General features: G+C 45.2%; 1 protein-coding gene across 2 annotated transcripts in view; it reads left to right on the top strand.

The window, feature by feature from the left end:
• ATP9B (ATPase phospholipid transporting 9B (putative)) overlaps window positions 1–17792 on the top strand; it is a 4837291-nt gene that overhangs the window by 4414806 nt on the left and 404693 nt on the right. For both annotated transcript variants that reach the window (XM_044066988.1, XM_044066990.1), the window contains exon 23: window positions 17492–17556. In XM_044066988.1, coding sequence (XP_043922923.1) covers window positions 17492–17556 — 65 coding nt within the window. The remainder of the gene's footprint in view (window positions 1–17491; window positions 17557–17792) is intronic.

The following is a 17792-nucleotide window of genomic DNA, read 5'->3' as shown; positions in this document are numbered from 1 at the left end:
CAGATGAATCAGATCCACCTGACTATGAAGGCATGCCGCCTCTCTCCACATATGAGGATTCTGATGCAGAGGAATCCATTCCTTCAGCCTGTCCCCCAGAGGATTTTTCCTTTGTGGAATTCCTGCATACCTTAAGGGAGCATTTCCAATGGGAGAGTCAAGACTACCCACAGTCTAAAAAGAGACTCAGAGAGTTCCTGGACCTTCCACAACACAGCCTCTTAGCCATCCCCCCAGTCCTAGATGTGGTGGATGATGTCTTCCTTGAATCCAGCTTGACTCTAGACACCCTTCCTCCTGCTCCCAGAAAATCTGACAGGTACTACTGAGTCCCTGACTCTCACAAATATCTTTTTAAAAGTCCAACAGCTGACCCTGAGGTCATTACTCAAGGGCCTAAAGGGATTAAAGCAACCTCAGCTAAGAATCTCACCCCCTCAGGTATTCCCGAGCACTGGACAGATGGAGTAAAAATGTATACACCTCAGCTACTCTTGCTATCAGGGCACTAAATTGTCAGTTCCATATGCTTAAGTATCAGCAACATACCTTGGAACTGCTTAAACAAAAAATGTCCTCCTTTCCTGCATGGGCAGACTCTAAAGATTTACAGGACGTAATGCATTCTGCTAGTCAAGTAACTAAACACACTTTGCACTGTGATTTTGACACCCTAGAAGCTTCTTGCAGGGCAGCAGTCAGCGGATCTGTCATTAGAAATATGCATGGCTTAAGGAACATCCCCTGCCAGACCATATAAAATCAAAATTGTTGGATGCACCCTTGCACAAAGATAACTCATTTGGCACTAAAGCAGAAGAGGTCTTAAAAAAGATGGAAGAAAAAGCAAAATCTGTGCAGACTGTTAAAGATTTCGTACATGTCCAACCCCCTAGGTTCAGCAGGCATTTTCCCCTCCAAGCACTGGTCCTTTCCTGCTCTGAGTAGATAGGGCCAGCCTAGGCCCTGTGGAAACAGACCCCCCCAGACAGCAGCCCCAGGGGTTGCAGAGATCTAAGCAGTGGACTACCTCCACTTCAAACCAGGGAGTTTAAAGCCACCCCCTTATGGTAAGAACTCACAATGATTTGCCCCCTCCCGACCTCGCCTCTGCCCACCTTCACATACCCCTAGGATTAAAACTCTCCTTTCACTCAAGCACCTGGGCCACCATTACCAAGGACCAATGGTTTCTTAACATTGTGTCTCAGGGGTACAAATTCTCCTTCTAACACCAAATCAGTGGGCACTGGCTCAAAAGCAAATCCTTTCCCTGCTCTCCTTGGGGGCAGTAGAGCACATTCCTGCAGAGCTGATAGGCCAAGGCTTCTACTCCAGAATTTTTCTGGTGCCCAGAACAAAAAAGGCACCTGGTGCCCCATCCTCGATCTATCCTTTCTAAACACCTTTCTGGTGATCCAAAAATTCAAAATGCTCACCCTCCAGCAGCTGCTACCCATGCTCTCCAAGAATACCTGGCTAGCCACCCTGGACCTAAAAGAGACCTACTTCCACATTCGTATTTGGGAGTCCTGCAGAAAATATCTCTGCTTCAGGACAGGATTTCAACATTTTCAGTTCTCTGTGCTTCCCTTTGGCTTATCTACTGCTCCCAGAGTTTTCACAAAATGCCTGGCTCCGACTATTGCCTTTTGCAGACAAAGGAATATTCAAATTTACCCCTATTTAGATGACTGCCTTATTCAGGCAGACAGCCAGGAAAAGCTGCTCAAAGACATGGCCTTTGTAAAGGACCTACTAACCTCCCTAGGGTACACAGTCAACAAAAAGAAATCCAAACAGGTACCCACCAAAAAGATAATCTTCCTGGGAGCAAGTCCGGACACAGCATCCCAGATGGCATGCCTTACACCAGAGAAACAAATTTTCCTATCAGCTTACTTCTCTCAACTGGCCACCAGGCCCAGCTTTCTGCAAGGAAAATCCTGCTAGCCCTGGGGTTCATGGCCTCTTACATACTCCTCATTCCATATGCCAGACTGCATATGAGGAAACTTCAGTGGTACCTAAAGAGCCTTTGGTGTCAACTCTCTCAAGATCTGGAAACTCTTCTGCCTATTATTCCTTGCCTGAGGAAGGGATGTCTTTGGTGGGCAACAGCCGGCTTCCACAGCAAGGGACTGCCCTTCTCTCCACACCCCGCCAGCCAGACCCTCACCACAGACTGCGCTGGGGTGCACACCTGGATGCAGGCGTATACAGGTCCAATGGAACCTCCAGCAGCTCCCCCTGCACATCACTCAAAAAGAGATGATGGCTGTGCAGCAGGCCTTGATAGCTTTCAAACCCCTTCTCTCTCCAGGGGTTCTACTGATCAAAACAGACAACACCACTGTGATGTGGTACATCAACAAACAGGGAGGGACTCACTCCTACCCGCTGTGCAGGCTGGCCATGACCCATTGGTTCACAGCCTCTTCCATGCAAAATACACCTGTTAGCACAATACCTGCCAGGCTCTGTCAACTCCCTGGCAAACCAATTAAGTAGAAAGTCTTGGACCCCCATGAGTGGCAGCTCAACAGAAACACCTTCTTCCTAATAACTCAGAAATGTGGTCGACCTCTTTGGCTCCCACACCAACCATCAGCTCAGCAAATTCTGCACCAGGGAGCATCACTGCATGGCTTGGAAAGTGGATGCCCTGTCCTTCCCGTAGGCAAACCTCTCGGTCTATGCCTTTTCTCCCCTACTTCTCATTCCCAAAGTACTGCTCAAAATAAGGGAGGAAAAACCAAGGACCATTCTCATAGTTCCAGACTAGCCCAGACAGCACTGGTACCCCTTGCTGCGCAGCCTGTCCCCGCTGCCTCTATGGAATCTTCCTCAGATTCCAAACCTCCTAACCCAGAGGGAAGGAGAATTCATGCACCCCCAATTGCAGACACTCAATTTGGCAGCTTGGCTTATACCCTAACCCCTGATCAATCTGCCATCCTCAGTAAACAGGTTCTGGATGTTATCCGAGAGGCCAGACGCCCTAGCACCAGAAAGTCTTAAGCAGATAAATGGAAAAGGTTCTGCACCTGGATCCAGGCTAAGGGGGCCAATACGTCACAGCCCTCCGTCCCTGTCATCCTGGATTACTTAGCTGACCTACTACACAGTGGTCTCTCTTTCTCCTGTATAAAAATTCATGCCTGTGCTATTTCTGCTCATTTTCCCACTAAGCAGCCTCTTTTTTCACACCCTCTGATTAAACAGTTCCTCAGAGGGGCTAGCAACTTGAGGCCCCCCAGAAGGGCACCAGCTTGGGACCTTAACTTTGTTTTGGAAAAGCTCACCCTGCCTCCTTTCGAACCAGCTTCTTCTGCAGAGCTAAAATTTCTCTCCTGGAAGACAGCCTTCCCCGTGGCCATCACTTCAGTCAGAAGAATCTCTGAGCTGCAAGCATTCATGGCTGTGGAACCCTTCATCATCTTCCATGCAGACAGGGTATCCTTCAGAACTAATCCATCCTTCATGCCCCGGGTGGTGTCCATTGTGGCTCCCATCCAATCCATACATTTGCCCACCTTCTTTCCTAACCCTCAAAACAAGGGGGAAAGGATTCTATACTCTCTAGATGTGCACAGCAGCTCAGATACCATCTGGACAGGACTAAACCCTTCAGAAAATCTGATCAACTGCTGATTAGCTTTGCTTCAGGGGCAGAGGGCAAGGCCATCTCCAAGCAAACCATTTCCAAATGGATAGCACACTGCATCCATTTCTGCTACAAACAGCATGGCAAACCTCCCCCCAAGGGGGTCAGGACACACTCCACCAGAGCAGCTTCCACCTCTACAGCTTTCCTCAGAGGAGTCCCCACCAGGGACATCCTGGAGGCTGCCACCTGAACATCAGTTCACACCTTTACCAAACATTACCACCTGCCTCTCTTTTCCATATCCACGGCAGGTTTTGCCTCTGCAGTCTTGCAGTGCATGCTAGCCAGCCCCTAGCTTCATTGACTGCCTCCACCTATTTCCTCAACTTTGGGAATCTACCCAAATGTGATGACTGCAACAGTGAAACACAAAGAACATAGCACAGTTGTGTACACTTACCATAAATGTAGATGTTCGAGTATATTCACTGTTGCAGTCCTGGTTTCCCTCCCTCCGTCCCCCTTTTTTCTTTTTGTTACTTTTCTTCCTTGTTGTTCTTTCCTTACAAGGGACATATACATGTTGGTATTTATTTTCCACTGGTGAGCCTTTGTCACCAGAGCCTGGCCTCCTATCTTGGGGGCTCCTGACCGGTTAGGGCAAGTAAAACTGATGTAATGGTGTTGGCTGCCTTCGTTTATACCACTGACAACCTGCCGTCAGTCTTTAAGTGACAGCAACCGACGCAGAAATACTAAGTCTCTGGTATTCAGGCCGGCTGAGGGCTACCCTGGTAGGGATAACCCAAATGTGATGACTGCAACAGTGAATACACTTGAAAATCTACATTTATGGTAAGTGTACACAACTGTACTGTCTATGTGTACCTCATCTGCCTTTTCTTCCAGGGCATCCTTAGACAATATCTGTGCTGCAGCTAGTTGGTCAAAACCTCATACCTTTATCACACATTACAAATTAGACATTGTTTTCAGGAGCAGGGCTTCCTTCAGTTTTGCATTGCTCTGGCATATTCTTCCTTGAGGCTACCCAGTAATTGTATAGCTGGAGACTCTAATCCAACTGTGAGGAGATATGAAAGAGACAATACCAGATTTATAAGTTATGTACTTAATATCTGTGTTGTCTTCTTTCATTCCTCCTCACCTTCCCTTCCAGCCACCCCCCTACCCAGTGCTCTCGAAGACCTTGAGAGAACTTTTTAGGAACTAATGTTCCTGATTTTGAGCTTCTGGTTCTTAAATCATATTGCCTTTTAATTTTTCTGCACTCTATAATCTATTTGGTCAGCAAACTCGATCTGAGGTCGATCAGCAGAGGACAGTGCATTATGGGAAGTGAGAGGAGTTCGAGACTTGGATCCTAGTCTGTAAAAATGCAGCATAGTCGGATCCAAAGGTCAGATCCATAACCCAACCGTGAGGAGGAATTAAAGAACACAACACGGATACCAAGTTATGGTAAGTACATAATTTATAATTTATCTGTATCTGTCAGAGTCTTTCCATCTGTGTTATTTTTTTATATTTCTTATTAACTGAAACTGTGGTGTTTATTGTAAATAGATATTCAGTATTTTCATGTTTTCTGCTTTATTTGTTATTAAATATATCTAAACCTTTCATTGTGGCTGGTCTTTTAGAAAATAGTTTAGTATTTGAGAGTAATTGCATTTATTTGGTGGCACTGTGGGCTTTATGCTCCTGAAATTCTTGCTGCTTGGAAACACTACCATTTGTATAAGTATTAATTTTACTAAGAGTAATTAGATACCTGGTAAGAGCCTTAAAGTAGCTAGCTGGTAGCAGTGAATCTGCTTTATAGTCTGGGTGAAGGTGGGATAGTGGGTAAATCTTTGCTAGCCTTTCCCAGGTGTGTGTGTGTGTGTGTGTGTGTGTGTGTGTGTGTGTGTCTGTGTGTCTGTGTGTGTGTGTGTGTGTGTGTGTGTGTGTGTGTGTGTGTGTGTGTGTGTCTGTGTCTGTCTGTGTGTCTGTGTGTATCAAATCTTACTGTTATGTTTAATAACTGGCCTGACTTTTTCTTCACTAACATTTGTTTTCTGTTCCTCTTAAATGAGCATATTTTTACAGTTGTCTCCCATCTTGTGTTGAAATAGTTTACGAAGGACTTCTTTATTGAAGGCTCCATAGACATGCTGTCTGTGTAGTTTGAGACTTCAGTTTGATAACTGAAATGTTGACTCTGCCAAGCTTTAAATTGTTTTCTCAATGGATCTCAAGAACCTAACTTGGATGACTGTTTTTAGTAACATTTACCTCTGCCAGAAAGAATTTTGAACTATAGACCTTCTCATATAGAGTCTTTGTCAGAAACAGAGCTTCTTTTAGAACTAGTCCTCCTTTTATGCTGTATGTGATATTGTATGGCTCCCTAAACCATTCTATTAAACTGCTCATCTTTGTTTCCAAACAAGAGAATAGAGGAAAGGGGAATATTTTTGTGTATTACAAATGTTCATAAAAACTCAATGTATTAAAATTAACTAATAAAGTCTCTTTGTACATTTTGTCAGTGGTTAGCTGCTCCACCATGTACTAAGCAGACCATTTTAGGTCTCTTGCTGATTCTGTCACTTTCTGGTTTGGCAAATACAAAAAGTATTTGGGATAGTTAGGTTTCATTCCACTAAATCTTCACCTAGTGCGTCTGCCTTCTTTGAAGTATATCTGCATACTTGGCCTCGTGGCATAAAGGGGTGAAGCCTGGATTACTGCCTAAACAGTCTGTGTTTTATTATCAGCATGGCTTTCTATGGGATCTGATGGAGTAGGATGATCTTGAGAGGGCTGATGCCAGCTCCAGCTCGATCATCCACATGGAAGGAATGCTGCTAATCCTGTGGCATTAGCAACAGTTAGATGTGGCTGGATTTATCTCCCACCTGTATTGGTCTTATTGGATTGCACTGCACTGAGCAGGGACTTCTGTACTGACTCAGGAAAGAGGAGGTGATGTGGGACCATGCACATTTCTTGACCAAATCAGGCAGCCAAAGGGTAGGTTACTTAAGGGACTGGGAAAATGAACTTCTCCTATTTACCCAGCTCTCACTTAAGAGGGGAATGGATGGTCCACTAGGGCTTCCAAGTCAGGAATGAATGGACCATAGGGCTCTCACCTAGCCCGAGCACACCTATTTCACACCCTCACAGAACAATGGGCTGATTTGGTATAGTTAGTGGAGTCATCAAACAGATTTTCTTGGAGTTGGGGGGGTAAAAAAAATTTCTGCCCAGACTATCTACAAACATGATACTTGGTATCTCCAGTCTGCATTCAGTAAACACTACATACTAGTTGTTCAATCAGGAGAGACTGCTAGAGTAGAATTTGCATTTGTATGTCCTACAGGCAGTTTGTAGACAATCCATCAATTTCTGGGTTCTGAGAGCTCATTGCATGGCACTCAGCTAACCATTACTGTCACTCCTGCAGCAATGTTATTTTGAACATAGGATAATGTGAGTATACTCGGAAAAAGGTTTGTTACTGCAAGACAGACTCAGGTGTTTCTTCCTCTGATATTACTGTCCCCATGGGTCTGTTGATCTTGTATTTGGTTAGTTCTGTCATTTTTACAGACCTTTGGTTGCCTTTCTGTGCTTTGTTAATGTTGTTCATCAAAATGTGATTTTTTTGCACTTATTCTCACATTGTAGACATAGATGTAAGATTTTGAAACTTCATATAATATAACTTGCTAATTAGCTAAGCATTTAAAACTTATGTTTTATGATCCGCGTTTCTGACGTTAGCCCTTATTGCCTTCTTTTATGGTCAAGTGTTGGCACAGTACGCCTGATGTTCATCGTGTTTCACTGTTGCAGTCATGACTGTAGGGTTCTCCCCAGCCGGCAGGCAGTCCTCGGTCGGCCAGAATCCCAAAGTCTGGGTCCGGCGTCGGCTGTTCAGCCATGCTCCCTGACGTCAGAGCGCCAGGAGTACAAAGCTGACAGCCGACGCCATGTTCTCCAGTCTTTCTTGCCGTGCGGTGATAGCAGTTCGCAAGTGACGGTCGGCTGACTCCTGACAATTTTTTCTAATCAAACTTCAGTCCGAAGACTTTCTTCTCCTACTCAAAGCTAAGTATCCCGTTGAAACTTTTTCTTGCTCCAGTCCGATGTCAGAAAAAGTTAATAATTGTATTTCATGTGGGAAGCAAATACCTCATAAGGATTTTCATTCTTACTGTATTCCTTGCTTAGGCCCTGACCACGACATAGCTAGTTGTCAGTTTTGTGCTAGATTCAATCAACGTACTATTAAACGAAGGTACGATTTTGCTTTTCATTACTTCGGTAGGCATTTTAATTACAAAATGTTGTCGGATACGGTTCCGGCTACCGGAGTTCACAAATGACACAAGGACAAAGCCAGGCCTCCGAGGTCCAAATCAGACGATATCGCACAAGCGGAGCCAGCTTCAGGTTCGGCCGTCATCAGTGAGGCGCTTTTGCAGCCCCTGTCGTCGGCCATTTCGGAACCGATAGCCGAAACAGACTCCCACGAGGAGCCTACTAGGCCTTTGAATATTTCAGTTGGACCTTCGGACAATGCTCCTTCGGATGGGTCCAGAGCCGCTGTGCAGGTACCGGCTTCCGAAGGGGTTTTCAGGCTTACTCAGCTTCTTATAAAGGCAAAGCCAAAGACAAAGGGAAAGACTCCTTCCAAATCAAAGACTGCAACCCAGGCCTCTTCTGATCCGGCTCCCAAGTCTCAGAAACAGTTACTTAAAATGGCAGAGGACTTACTCACTATGATTAGGGGTTCACATCCCCCTCCAGATAAAAGACCAAGGCAGGAAGTTTATTATGACTCTTCTGATCAGGCTTCTGTTTCTTCTTCTGACCAGGAATATTCTTTCCCTACTTATGAGGATTCTGATGCTGAGGAATCCATTCCTTCAGCTTCTCCCCCTGAGGATTTCTCTTTTGGGGAAACTTTGCATGAAATGAGGGAACATTTCCACTGGGAAGGACAGGAGTACTCGGAATCTAAGAAAAGACTAAGGGATTTTCTTCTTCTTCCCCAACATAGGCCACTGGCTATTCCTCCTATTTTGGATATTGTGGATGATGCTTTTTCGTAGGCTAACTTAACTCCTGACTCTTTTCCTCCAGCTCCTGTTAAGCCAGACAGATACTATAGGGTTCCTGATTCCCACCAGTTTTTATTCAAGAACCCTACTGCTGACCCTGAAACCATTTCTCAGGGTCTTAAGGGCGTTAAGGCCGCTTCTGCTAAAAAACCTATTCCCACTGAGAAGGATTCCAGATCTTTAGAAAGATGGGGCAAAAAAGTGTACACTTCTGCTACTTTATCTATTAGGGCTTTAAACTGTCAGTTTCGTATGCTGAAATACCAGCAATTTCTCCTGTCTGTTTTAAAGCAAAAGCTAACTTCCATTTCCGCCTGTGCAGATGATAAGGAACTACATGACTTATTGCATGCCACTGAACAAGTTGGGAAGCATGGTTTACACTGTGGATTTGATGCCTTGGAGGCTTCTTGTAGGGCTTCTGCCTCTGGCACAGTATGCATGGTTAAAGGAACAAAATTTGCCAGATCAGGTAAAGGCTAAATTATTGGATGCTCCTGTTCAGCATAATATTTTATTTGGATCTAAACCTGAAGACGTGATTAAAAAGATGGAGGACAAGGCAAAGTCCATGCAAACAGTTAAAGATTTCTTACAAGTACAGCCACCCAGATTTAGCAGGAATTGGTCTACAAAAAATTGGTCCTTTCCCAATTCAGACAGGCCTCAGAGGGGTAGATATAGACGCCCCCAAGGTAGGCCTCAAACGCAAGCCTCTGTAGACCAAGACAGTGGACTGCTTCCTCCCCTAGGGGAGGAGAAGACAGGTCGCAAGCCCATAGAAAACAGACTCAATGACTCCCTCTGTTGGGCTGCAGGAACTTCTTGCCTGGAAGCCCCTCTCGGAGGAAAACTTTCTCTTTTTCATCTAAATTGGACTCATATAACCCAAGTCAAGTGGGTTCTGGATGTGGTTTCAAGAGGTTACAAATTCCATTTTCATACCCCACCAAGGCCAAGCGGATGGCCAGATCTTCCAAAACATCAATGGTCAGAGGCATTAAACCAGGTGGATGCTCTCTTGGCTATGAAAGCCATAGAACTAGTTCCACTTTCAGAGATGAGGCTCTTTCTAGTCCCCAGGAAGCAAAATTCATGGAGACCCATTCTGGATCTGTCAGTCTTGAACACTTTTCTAGAGATACCAAAATTCAAGATGCTTACTCTACAGCAGCTACTACCAATGCTGACCAAAAATGCATGGATGGTAACTTTGGATTTAAAAGAAGCATATTTACACATTCCCATCAGACAGGAACGCAGAAAATACCTCAGGTTCTAGGTAGGATCGAGGCACTACCAATTCTCTGCGCTGCCCTTTGGATTGTCTACTGCGCCCAGGGTCTTTACCAAGTGCCCGGCTCCAGTAGTAGCTTATTGCAGACTCAAGGGAATTCAAATTTACCCTTATCTGGACAACTGTCTTATTCAGGCAGACAGCAAGGATGTCTTACTCCAGCATCTACAGTTTGTTCAGAATCTTCTCAAGTTCCTGGGATTCACTGTAAACATAAAAAAGTCAAATTTGACACCCTCACAACAGATAATTTTTCTGGACGCTTTTCTAAACACAACGACCCAGATGGCATTTCTGACATACGAAAAACAGTTACAGCTGGCTTCAACTTTCAAAACCTTGGCAACTACAACTCAGCTATCTGCAAGGAGATTCCTGCAGGCTCTGGGTTACATGGCCTCCTGCATCCTTCTCGTACCGTATGCAAGACTACATATGAGGAAAATACAGTGGTACCTAACAGGTGTATGGTCTCATCATTGTCACAGTCTAGACATACTGATCTCCGTTCTGCCTTGTCTTCAAAAGGAATTCCTTTGGTGGTCCAAGGCATGTACTCTAAACAAAGGAAAACCCTTCTGTCTGCCTCCTGCCACTCAGATTCTAACCACGGACGCCTCAGCTTATGCATGGGGAGCCCATTTTCGGGGCAACTGTCTGCAGGGCCTTTGGACAAAGGATCAGAAGCACCTGCATATCAATTTAAAGGAAATGTTAGCCATTCAGAAAGCTCTATTGGCCTTCAGGAATCTTCTACAACCAGGACAACTACTGATACGGACAGACAACACCACAAGTTATGTGGTACATAAACAAGCAAAGGGGATCTCATTCCTACCCCCTTTGCAGACTAGCCATGGATCTTTGGAACACAGCTCTAGCTTGCAATCTGGACCTTCAAGCACAGTTTCTACCAGGGAAGCAAAACTTCCTGGCAGACAGTCTGAGCAGAAACCTTTCGGATCCACATGAATGGATGTTGGACTCCGAAATATTCAAGATGATTACAGCAGTCTGGGGATGTCCTCACATAGACCTCTTTGCATCCCACCTCAATCATCAACTACAAATTTTTTGCACCAGGACTTTCCATGATCAAGCTTGGAAAGTGGATGCTCTATCATTCAGTTGGAGAAACCTCTCGGGATATGCCTTTCCGCCTCTTCCTCTTCTTCCACGGGTATTACTAAAGATCAAGCAGGACAAGCCCAAGATGATAATCTTGCTGGCCCCAAATTGGCCTCGACAGTTTTGGTACCCAACACTGAGAAACCTTTGTCTAGAGCCACCCTGGGTTTTACCACAGATTCCGAACCTTCTGTCCCAACACCAGGGTCAGATTCTACACTCCCATGTCAAAACTCTCAGCCTGGCGGCCTGGTTAATCCAGGATCTTTGATTCATTCTCTCCTACCCAAGCAGGTTATGGATGTCATTTTAGAAGTCAGACGTCCTAGCACTAGAAAATCTTATGCAGGAAAATAGAAAAGATTTTGTTCCTGGATGCAGGCTCAGGATTCTGATCCTCTTATTCCTAACATTCCTCAGATTTTACTTTACCTTTCAGACCTCTTACATAAGGGTCTCTCTTTCTCTTCCATAAAGATACATGCCTCTGCTATTTCTGCTCATTATAATACAGACCCTCCTATCTTTTCCCACCAGCTCATGAGACAATTTCTCAGAGGAGCTAAGAACTTAAGGGCCCCCTAGATCTCCTCCCTTTCCTGCTTGGGATCTCAACTATGTTTTGGAAAAGCTCACCTTACCTACTTTTGAACCTGCTGCCTCATCTGACATCAAGTTTTTATCTTGGAAGACAGCCATCCTTTTAGCTCTGACCTCTGCCAGGAGGGTTTCAGAGTTGCAAGCTCTTATGGCTGTGGAACCTTATATTATTTTTCATCAAGATAGGGTGTCTTTAAGGACTAATCCTACTTTCATGCCTAAGGTGGTTTCCAAAGTGGCTTTAGATCAAACTATTCACTTGCCAACTTTTTTCCCCACTCCTCAAAATAAAGGGGAAAGGATCTTACATTCCTTGGATGTACACAGACAACTAAGTTTTTACCTGGACAGAACCAAGGACATCAGGAAATCAGAGCAATTGTTTGTTTCTTATGCTTCAAGTTCCCAAGGTAAAGCCATTTCAAAACAGACCATTTCTAAATGGATTGCTCATGGAATCAGATTTTGCTCTTCACACCATGGAAAGCAAATCCCAGGGAGTATAAGGACTCACTCTACCAGAGCTGCTGCCACTTCAGCTGCCTTCCTCAGGGGAGTTCCTACCAAAGACATTTTGGAAGCTGCAACTTGGAGTTCAGTGCATACTTTTTCCAAGCACTACAATCTACCTCTCTACTCTAAGTCTAGGGCAGGCTTTGGATGTTATGTGATCCTGAATGATGGGTCGAGCCGATCCCTCGGCTCACGCTTATGCCAAAGCGAAGTCTCTTATTGGCTGAGCTTACTATATCCCAGGATGCACCACCAACAGTCCCCAGATCAACTGCAAGGCGTGGTCTCGAGCTGGCTGGGCTGAGTAGCTTTTTAACTACTTTTCTGTCAGTTTTAATGTAATTGTATAAAAGCCGTTTTTTTTTTATTGCGATTGCTATTTGCTAATTGTGTTCGATTGAGTACTGGAATTTATTGTGTGTGATTGGATAGAGTTTGTTTTGGCCCCACTTTCAATCCAGGGCCTTTTCGGTCAAACTTTATAACTGAACCTTTTAGTGTTTCTTTAAAGTTCCGGTTATTACGTTTCTGTAAACCTCGGTTTTGTCATAGCGATTCTACAGTGGTTAAATTTCCTGTCAGGAATTGTTAACATTATGTCTCAAGCCCCTTTAAAATGTACTAAATGTGCTTTTAAGATGTCTGTTACTGATGACCATCTACTTTGTGTTTATTGTTTAGGGGGATCCGACTGCCAAGAGACCCTCTCCTTCGGCTCCAAAGACTTCTGCCTCGATGCCACGTCGCCTCTGAAGACTGGAGCCGATGGCTGGGAAGACTTTTTGTTTCGCTCCCGACCCTGGCTTCCGGGCCCGATGGCCATGACCCATCCCATTGCTATTCCTCCTCCGACTGCTTCTCCCGCGGAGCAGGTGGAGACTGGCGGCTCCCAGGATTCTGGAGGTCTGCCTTGCCAAATCCTCTTCGCCATCTCTTCCCTGGGCGTGGAGACTGGGTCTTTGGTAGTTCCCTGTAGTGGCCAGCGGAGCCCGAGGCCTGAGGTTACCCGGAAGAGTGTGCAAGAGGAAGCACGTGGACTCCACGGATATGGATGATGCAGAGGGGTCCCCTAAGTAGGTCCTCGGATGATGTCTCCTTTGCAGACATCTTAGAGATCGCCTCCTGGGTGTCTCCGCCCTTCGACGAGCTTCTGGATTTAGTTTGTCGGGCGTGGGAACACCCGGATACTGTGGAACCAGTCCGTTCCTTAAAGGCGTGGCTGTAGATGCCATGGTGGTGGCATCTGCTCCATCCATCCTCCTAATAAGGAATTTTTGGCACATTTTACTAGGCTTCAGAGGGATCTGGTCACTCATATCCTGTCGGTCAAGGGGGCGGTGAGCGGCAGGCACAGGCGCAGGCCTGGCTCCGCTGTTGTCAGTTGCGGAGGCCTTCAAGTCTTCCTTAGCCGCTCCCTTTGATGGGTCCTCATTGTTGCTGTGAGCAAGAGGCCGGCCGCCGCCCGTAGTTCCCGTTCCTTCCGGGCTTACCCCAGGCCCAAGGAGGGAAAATGTGGTTCGAAAATCTCGCAAGTTTTTCTCCCAACAGCAGGAAGATTCCCGTCCAGAGGCAGAGGCGGGAATTTTTCAGGGAGACGCCCGTCCAGAGGCGTGCAGAGGGGCTCTTCAGCCTAGTCAATCACTCAGGACAGATGGGTGGGACCCACCACCCAGTCAAGCTGCTACAAAAGGAGTCATCACCGTCCCCTACAGACCAAATCGGATCAGGAAATTACTCCAGGTTCTTTTAGTGCCAAAAGACAGGGGACCTGAGACCAATATTGGATCTCAGCAGACTGAACCTATCCGTTCGAAATCCAAATTCTTGTTGGAGAAGGATGTTTGGATGTGCTCCATAGACCGTGCTCTGCCCTTTGGTCTCACCACAGCCCCAGGGTGTTCACCAAGTGTTTGGCAGTAGTCACCTGAGAAGTGTTCGACTGGCTCCTGACTGCCACCACCAGGCATCTACTTATGGACAACCTCAAAGCCACCATCTCCTGGGTGTTTCCCTGGGGATTACATTCAATTGGTCAAAGTCTGTCTTGCTGCCAAAGTTTATAGGAGCAGAGATAGACTCAAGATTGAGTTCAAGCTCTGATCTCGAGATCCAAAGCCCCAGCCAGGATGGTCCTACAGGTTCTAGGCTCAGTTCCTCTAGCAAGGTTACACATGAGGATTCTTCAGTGGCTCTTATCAACTCAATGGACCTTTCAAGATCTCCCCTCAATCATCACATCATGATTGTGGCTTCAGACATCCAACTTAGATCAGGGCAAACCCTTTGTTCTCCCCAGATGCCTCCCAGATAGGGTGGGGGGCATTGTCTGGGCAGGCTAGTTCAGGGCTCCTGGCTTAAGGATGACTCTTCTCCACATCAACGTGTTGGAGATGAGGGGCCTTACACAAGTTCCTTCCTCAGGGTATCATCGCCATCCACACAGACAACATGTCGGTGGTTTGGTATCTGAACAAACAAGGAGGTTTGCAGAGAGGCCATGAGAGTGTGGGAATGGGCTGTAGCTAAAGTCAAATGTATTGGCGGACAAATTAAGCAGGACAATTCTCTCTCCTCACGAATGGTCTCTAAACCAGCCCAGGTTTTCAAGAGATGGGGGCCGCCGTGCCACCTATTTGCGACTCCACAAAACACCAAGTGCCAAAGGTTCTTCTCCTTGATTCCACATCAGGAAGTACCGCCATGGATGCTCTAGCTCAACCCTGGCCAACAGGGTTGCTTTATGCTTTCCTCCAATCCCACTCCTTCCCAAAGTCATTCAAAAGCTTCTCAGCTAAGGTCTTCAATGATTCTGATTGCCCCATACTGGCCTCGTCAGATATGGTTTCCTTACCTGAAAAAGCATGCAGTGTAATCCATCAGTCGGGACATTGGCATCGGTCCCTTCAATCTCTGAAATTGACAGCTTGGCTCCTCCACTTCCGACCTTAGTCAGAAGCCACACACTAGACACGAATGTTGTTCACATTTTGTCTTCGGCCCATAAACCCACCACTAACAAATTGTACCTCAGTAAGTGGAAGAGGTTTGCTATCTGGGCTCAACTCAAGGGCTTAGACCCTATCACTGCTCCTGTCCCAGAGGTTTTGAAATTCTTAACATCCCTATTTAATCAGGGATCTTCTGTCTCAACTATTAAAGTTCAACTAGCTGCTATGGATCCTCCTTTGATGAGCAGCAGGCTATGCAAAACATTCATTAAAGGTGCGAGTCTGTTAAGACCACCAGTTTTATCTTGATTTAGTGCTGCTACATGCAATTAAAATATCTGTCATGGAACATTCTTAGTGGCTATTACTTCAGCAAGAAGAGTCTCAGAGCTTCAAGCCCTGTCTATTAAACCACCATATCTGATTTTCCACAAAGATAGAGTATCTCTTAGGCCTAATCCATCCTTTGTCCCAAAGGTCTGCTCTAGTTTCTGTCTTCAACAATCTCTAGAACTACCAGTTTTCTTTCCAAAATTCTCTAATGAGGCAGAATACACTCTCCATAAATTGGATGTTCACAGGCAATTACGCTTCTATTTAGACAGGACCCAGCAACCGTAAGTCAGACCAGTTGTTTGTGTCCTTCTCAGATAATAAATTGGGCCAAACCATCACAAAAGCTACAATCTCAAAATGGATCAGAGATTGCATAAATCATCTATCAAAGCTCATTCTACCAGAGCTATGGCTACTTCTATAGCTTTTCATTCCAAGCTACTTGGTCCAACCGCACACTTTCATTTCCCACTACAAATTGGATGTGGCATCTAAAGGGCGAGCTTCATTTGGTTCGTGAGCCACCCAGGGTTCAGGTGCTAGGACGCTGTCCCATCATTCAGAATGTAGAGATGGGATCACATAACATCTTTTAGTTATGTACTCACCATAACTTCAGATGTTTGGGATCCATCTCACATTCCTGATATACCACCCTCCTTCCCCTGCCTTGCAGATCAGAAGAGATAGAACGGTTTTGAGCTCCACTGTTTTTATCTTGTTTCATCTGACGATGTTATATAAGCAGGGTATGCATGAGCTCAGCCAATAAGAGAAACCCATCATTCAGAATGTCCCAAACATCTGAAGTTATGGTGAGTACATAACTAAAAGTTCTGCAGTCTTGCAGGGCCTTATAGCCACCCCCTCTACTTTATGACCACCTCCCTTTCTTTCTGCTTTGGGATTCTACCCTACAGTCATGACTGCAACAGTGAAACACGATGAACATAGTACAGTTGTGTACACTTACCATAAATGTAGATGTTCGAGTGTCTTCACTGTTGCAGTCTGGGTTTCCCTCCCTCCTGTCCCCTCTTATTTTTTCTTTTGTGTGGTTCCTTTTTTCACCCTTCTTCTGAGGTGTATTTGCAAAGGGTATGGGACCTTATTCATTTTGGAACTTCTGACATCTGGGGCAAGAAAAACTGGAGAACATGGCGTCGGCTGTCAGCTTTGTACTCCTGGTGCTCTGACGTCAGGGAGCATGGCTGAACAGCCGACGCCGGACCCAGACTTTGGGATTCTGGCCGACCGAGGACTGCCTGCCGGCAGGGGAGAACCCTACAGTCATGACTGCAACAGTGAAGACACTCGAACATCTGCATTTATGGTAAGTGTACACAGCTGTACTGTCAGCTCTTTCCTGGACTTCATAAGTAAAAGAGTTAGCAGGTAAGGTGCACTCTGCTTTTGTAGCTGATGTCCAACTACAGGTCATAACTTAGGACTACAGATTTTCACACTCATATGGATATGTTACTGCTAAAAAGATGTGGTTATAGGACTTCATTTTACCTAATGGCTGTTATCTCAAACATTACTCCTAAAGCATGATCATATGTTTAGATATAGTCTAGCAGTTTGGGCAGAGGATTAAGGCTGTAAGCTGCTTGCAAGCTTCTTTCTTTAGTCCGAGGTGCAGAGTTTGATTCTTCCACCTGCATTTGCCTACTCTGTGACACTTAGCAAGTGACTTAACCAGATAATGCTCCCAGGGTACCCCTTTAAAGGGAACAGCTGTGTCCAGTGGACTTGCATGGTCAGAAATTAATAAAGTAATGTATGCCATTATAGTGAGTATACTCACAACTTATGTTTATTACTGTAGATCATTGTATAATACAGTCTTAAGAAATATATCCATATAACAGAGTTTTTTATATTAATTTAGCTATATTTTATTTTATTTTTCTAGGTGATGGCGGTAATGATGTCAGTATGATACAAGCTGCAGACTGTGGGATTGGAATTGTAGGAAAGGTAATTAATCTTTTCTTTCTGGATACTTTTTTAATGGATACTGTTCAGTGTATGTATTGTAAACATGAGCACACATTCCTCTTGCCTATGTTCTTGCAGCCAGGAAAACTAAGTTTTCTAGTGTGGCGCTAGAAAAAAGTTTGCAGGAATCAAAAGAGCAGATTAAAACGCATATCTGTACAGTAGCTTATGCATTATACCATGGGCTTATTGCACTTTTTGATTTTGATACTCAG

Source organism: Protopterus annectens, chromosome 3.part1 (genome assembly GCF_019279795.1).
Source record: "Protopterus annectens isolate FY-2018-M chromosome 3.part1, PAN1.0, whole genome shotgun sequence".
NCBI classification, from domain to species: Eukaryota; Metazoa; Chordata; order Ceratodontiformes; family Protopteridae; genus Protopterus; species Protopterus annectens.
Note: the sequence above shows the minus strand (reverse complement) of the source record. Positions and strands in the feature narration are given on the sequence as shown.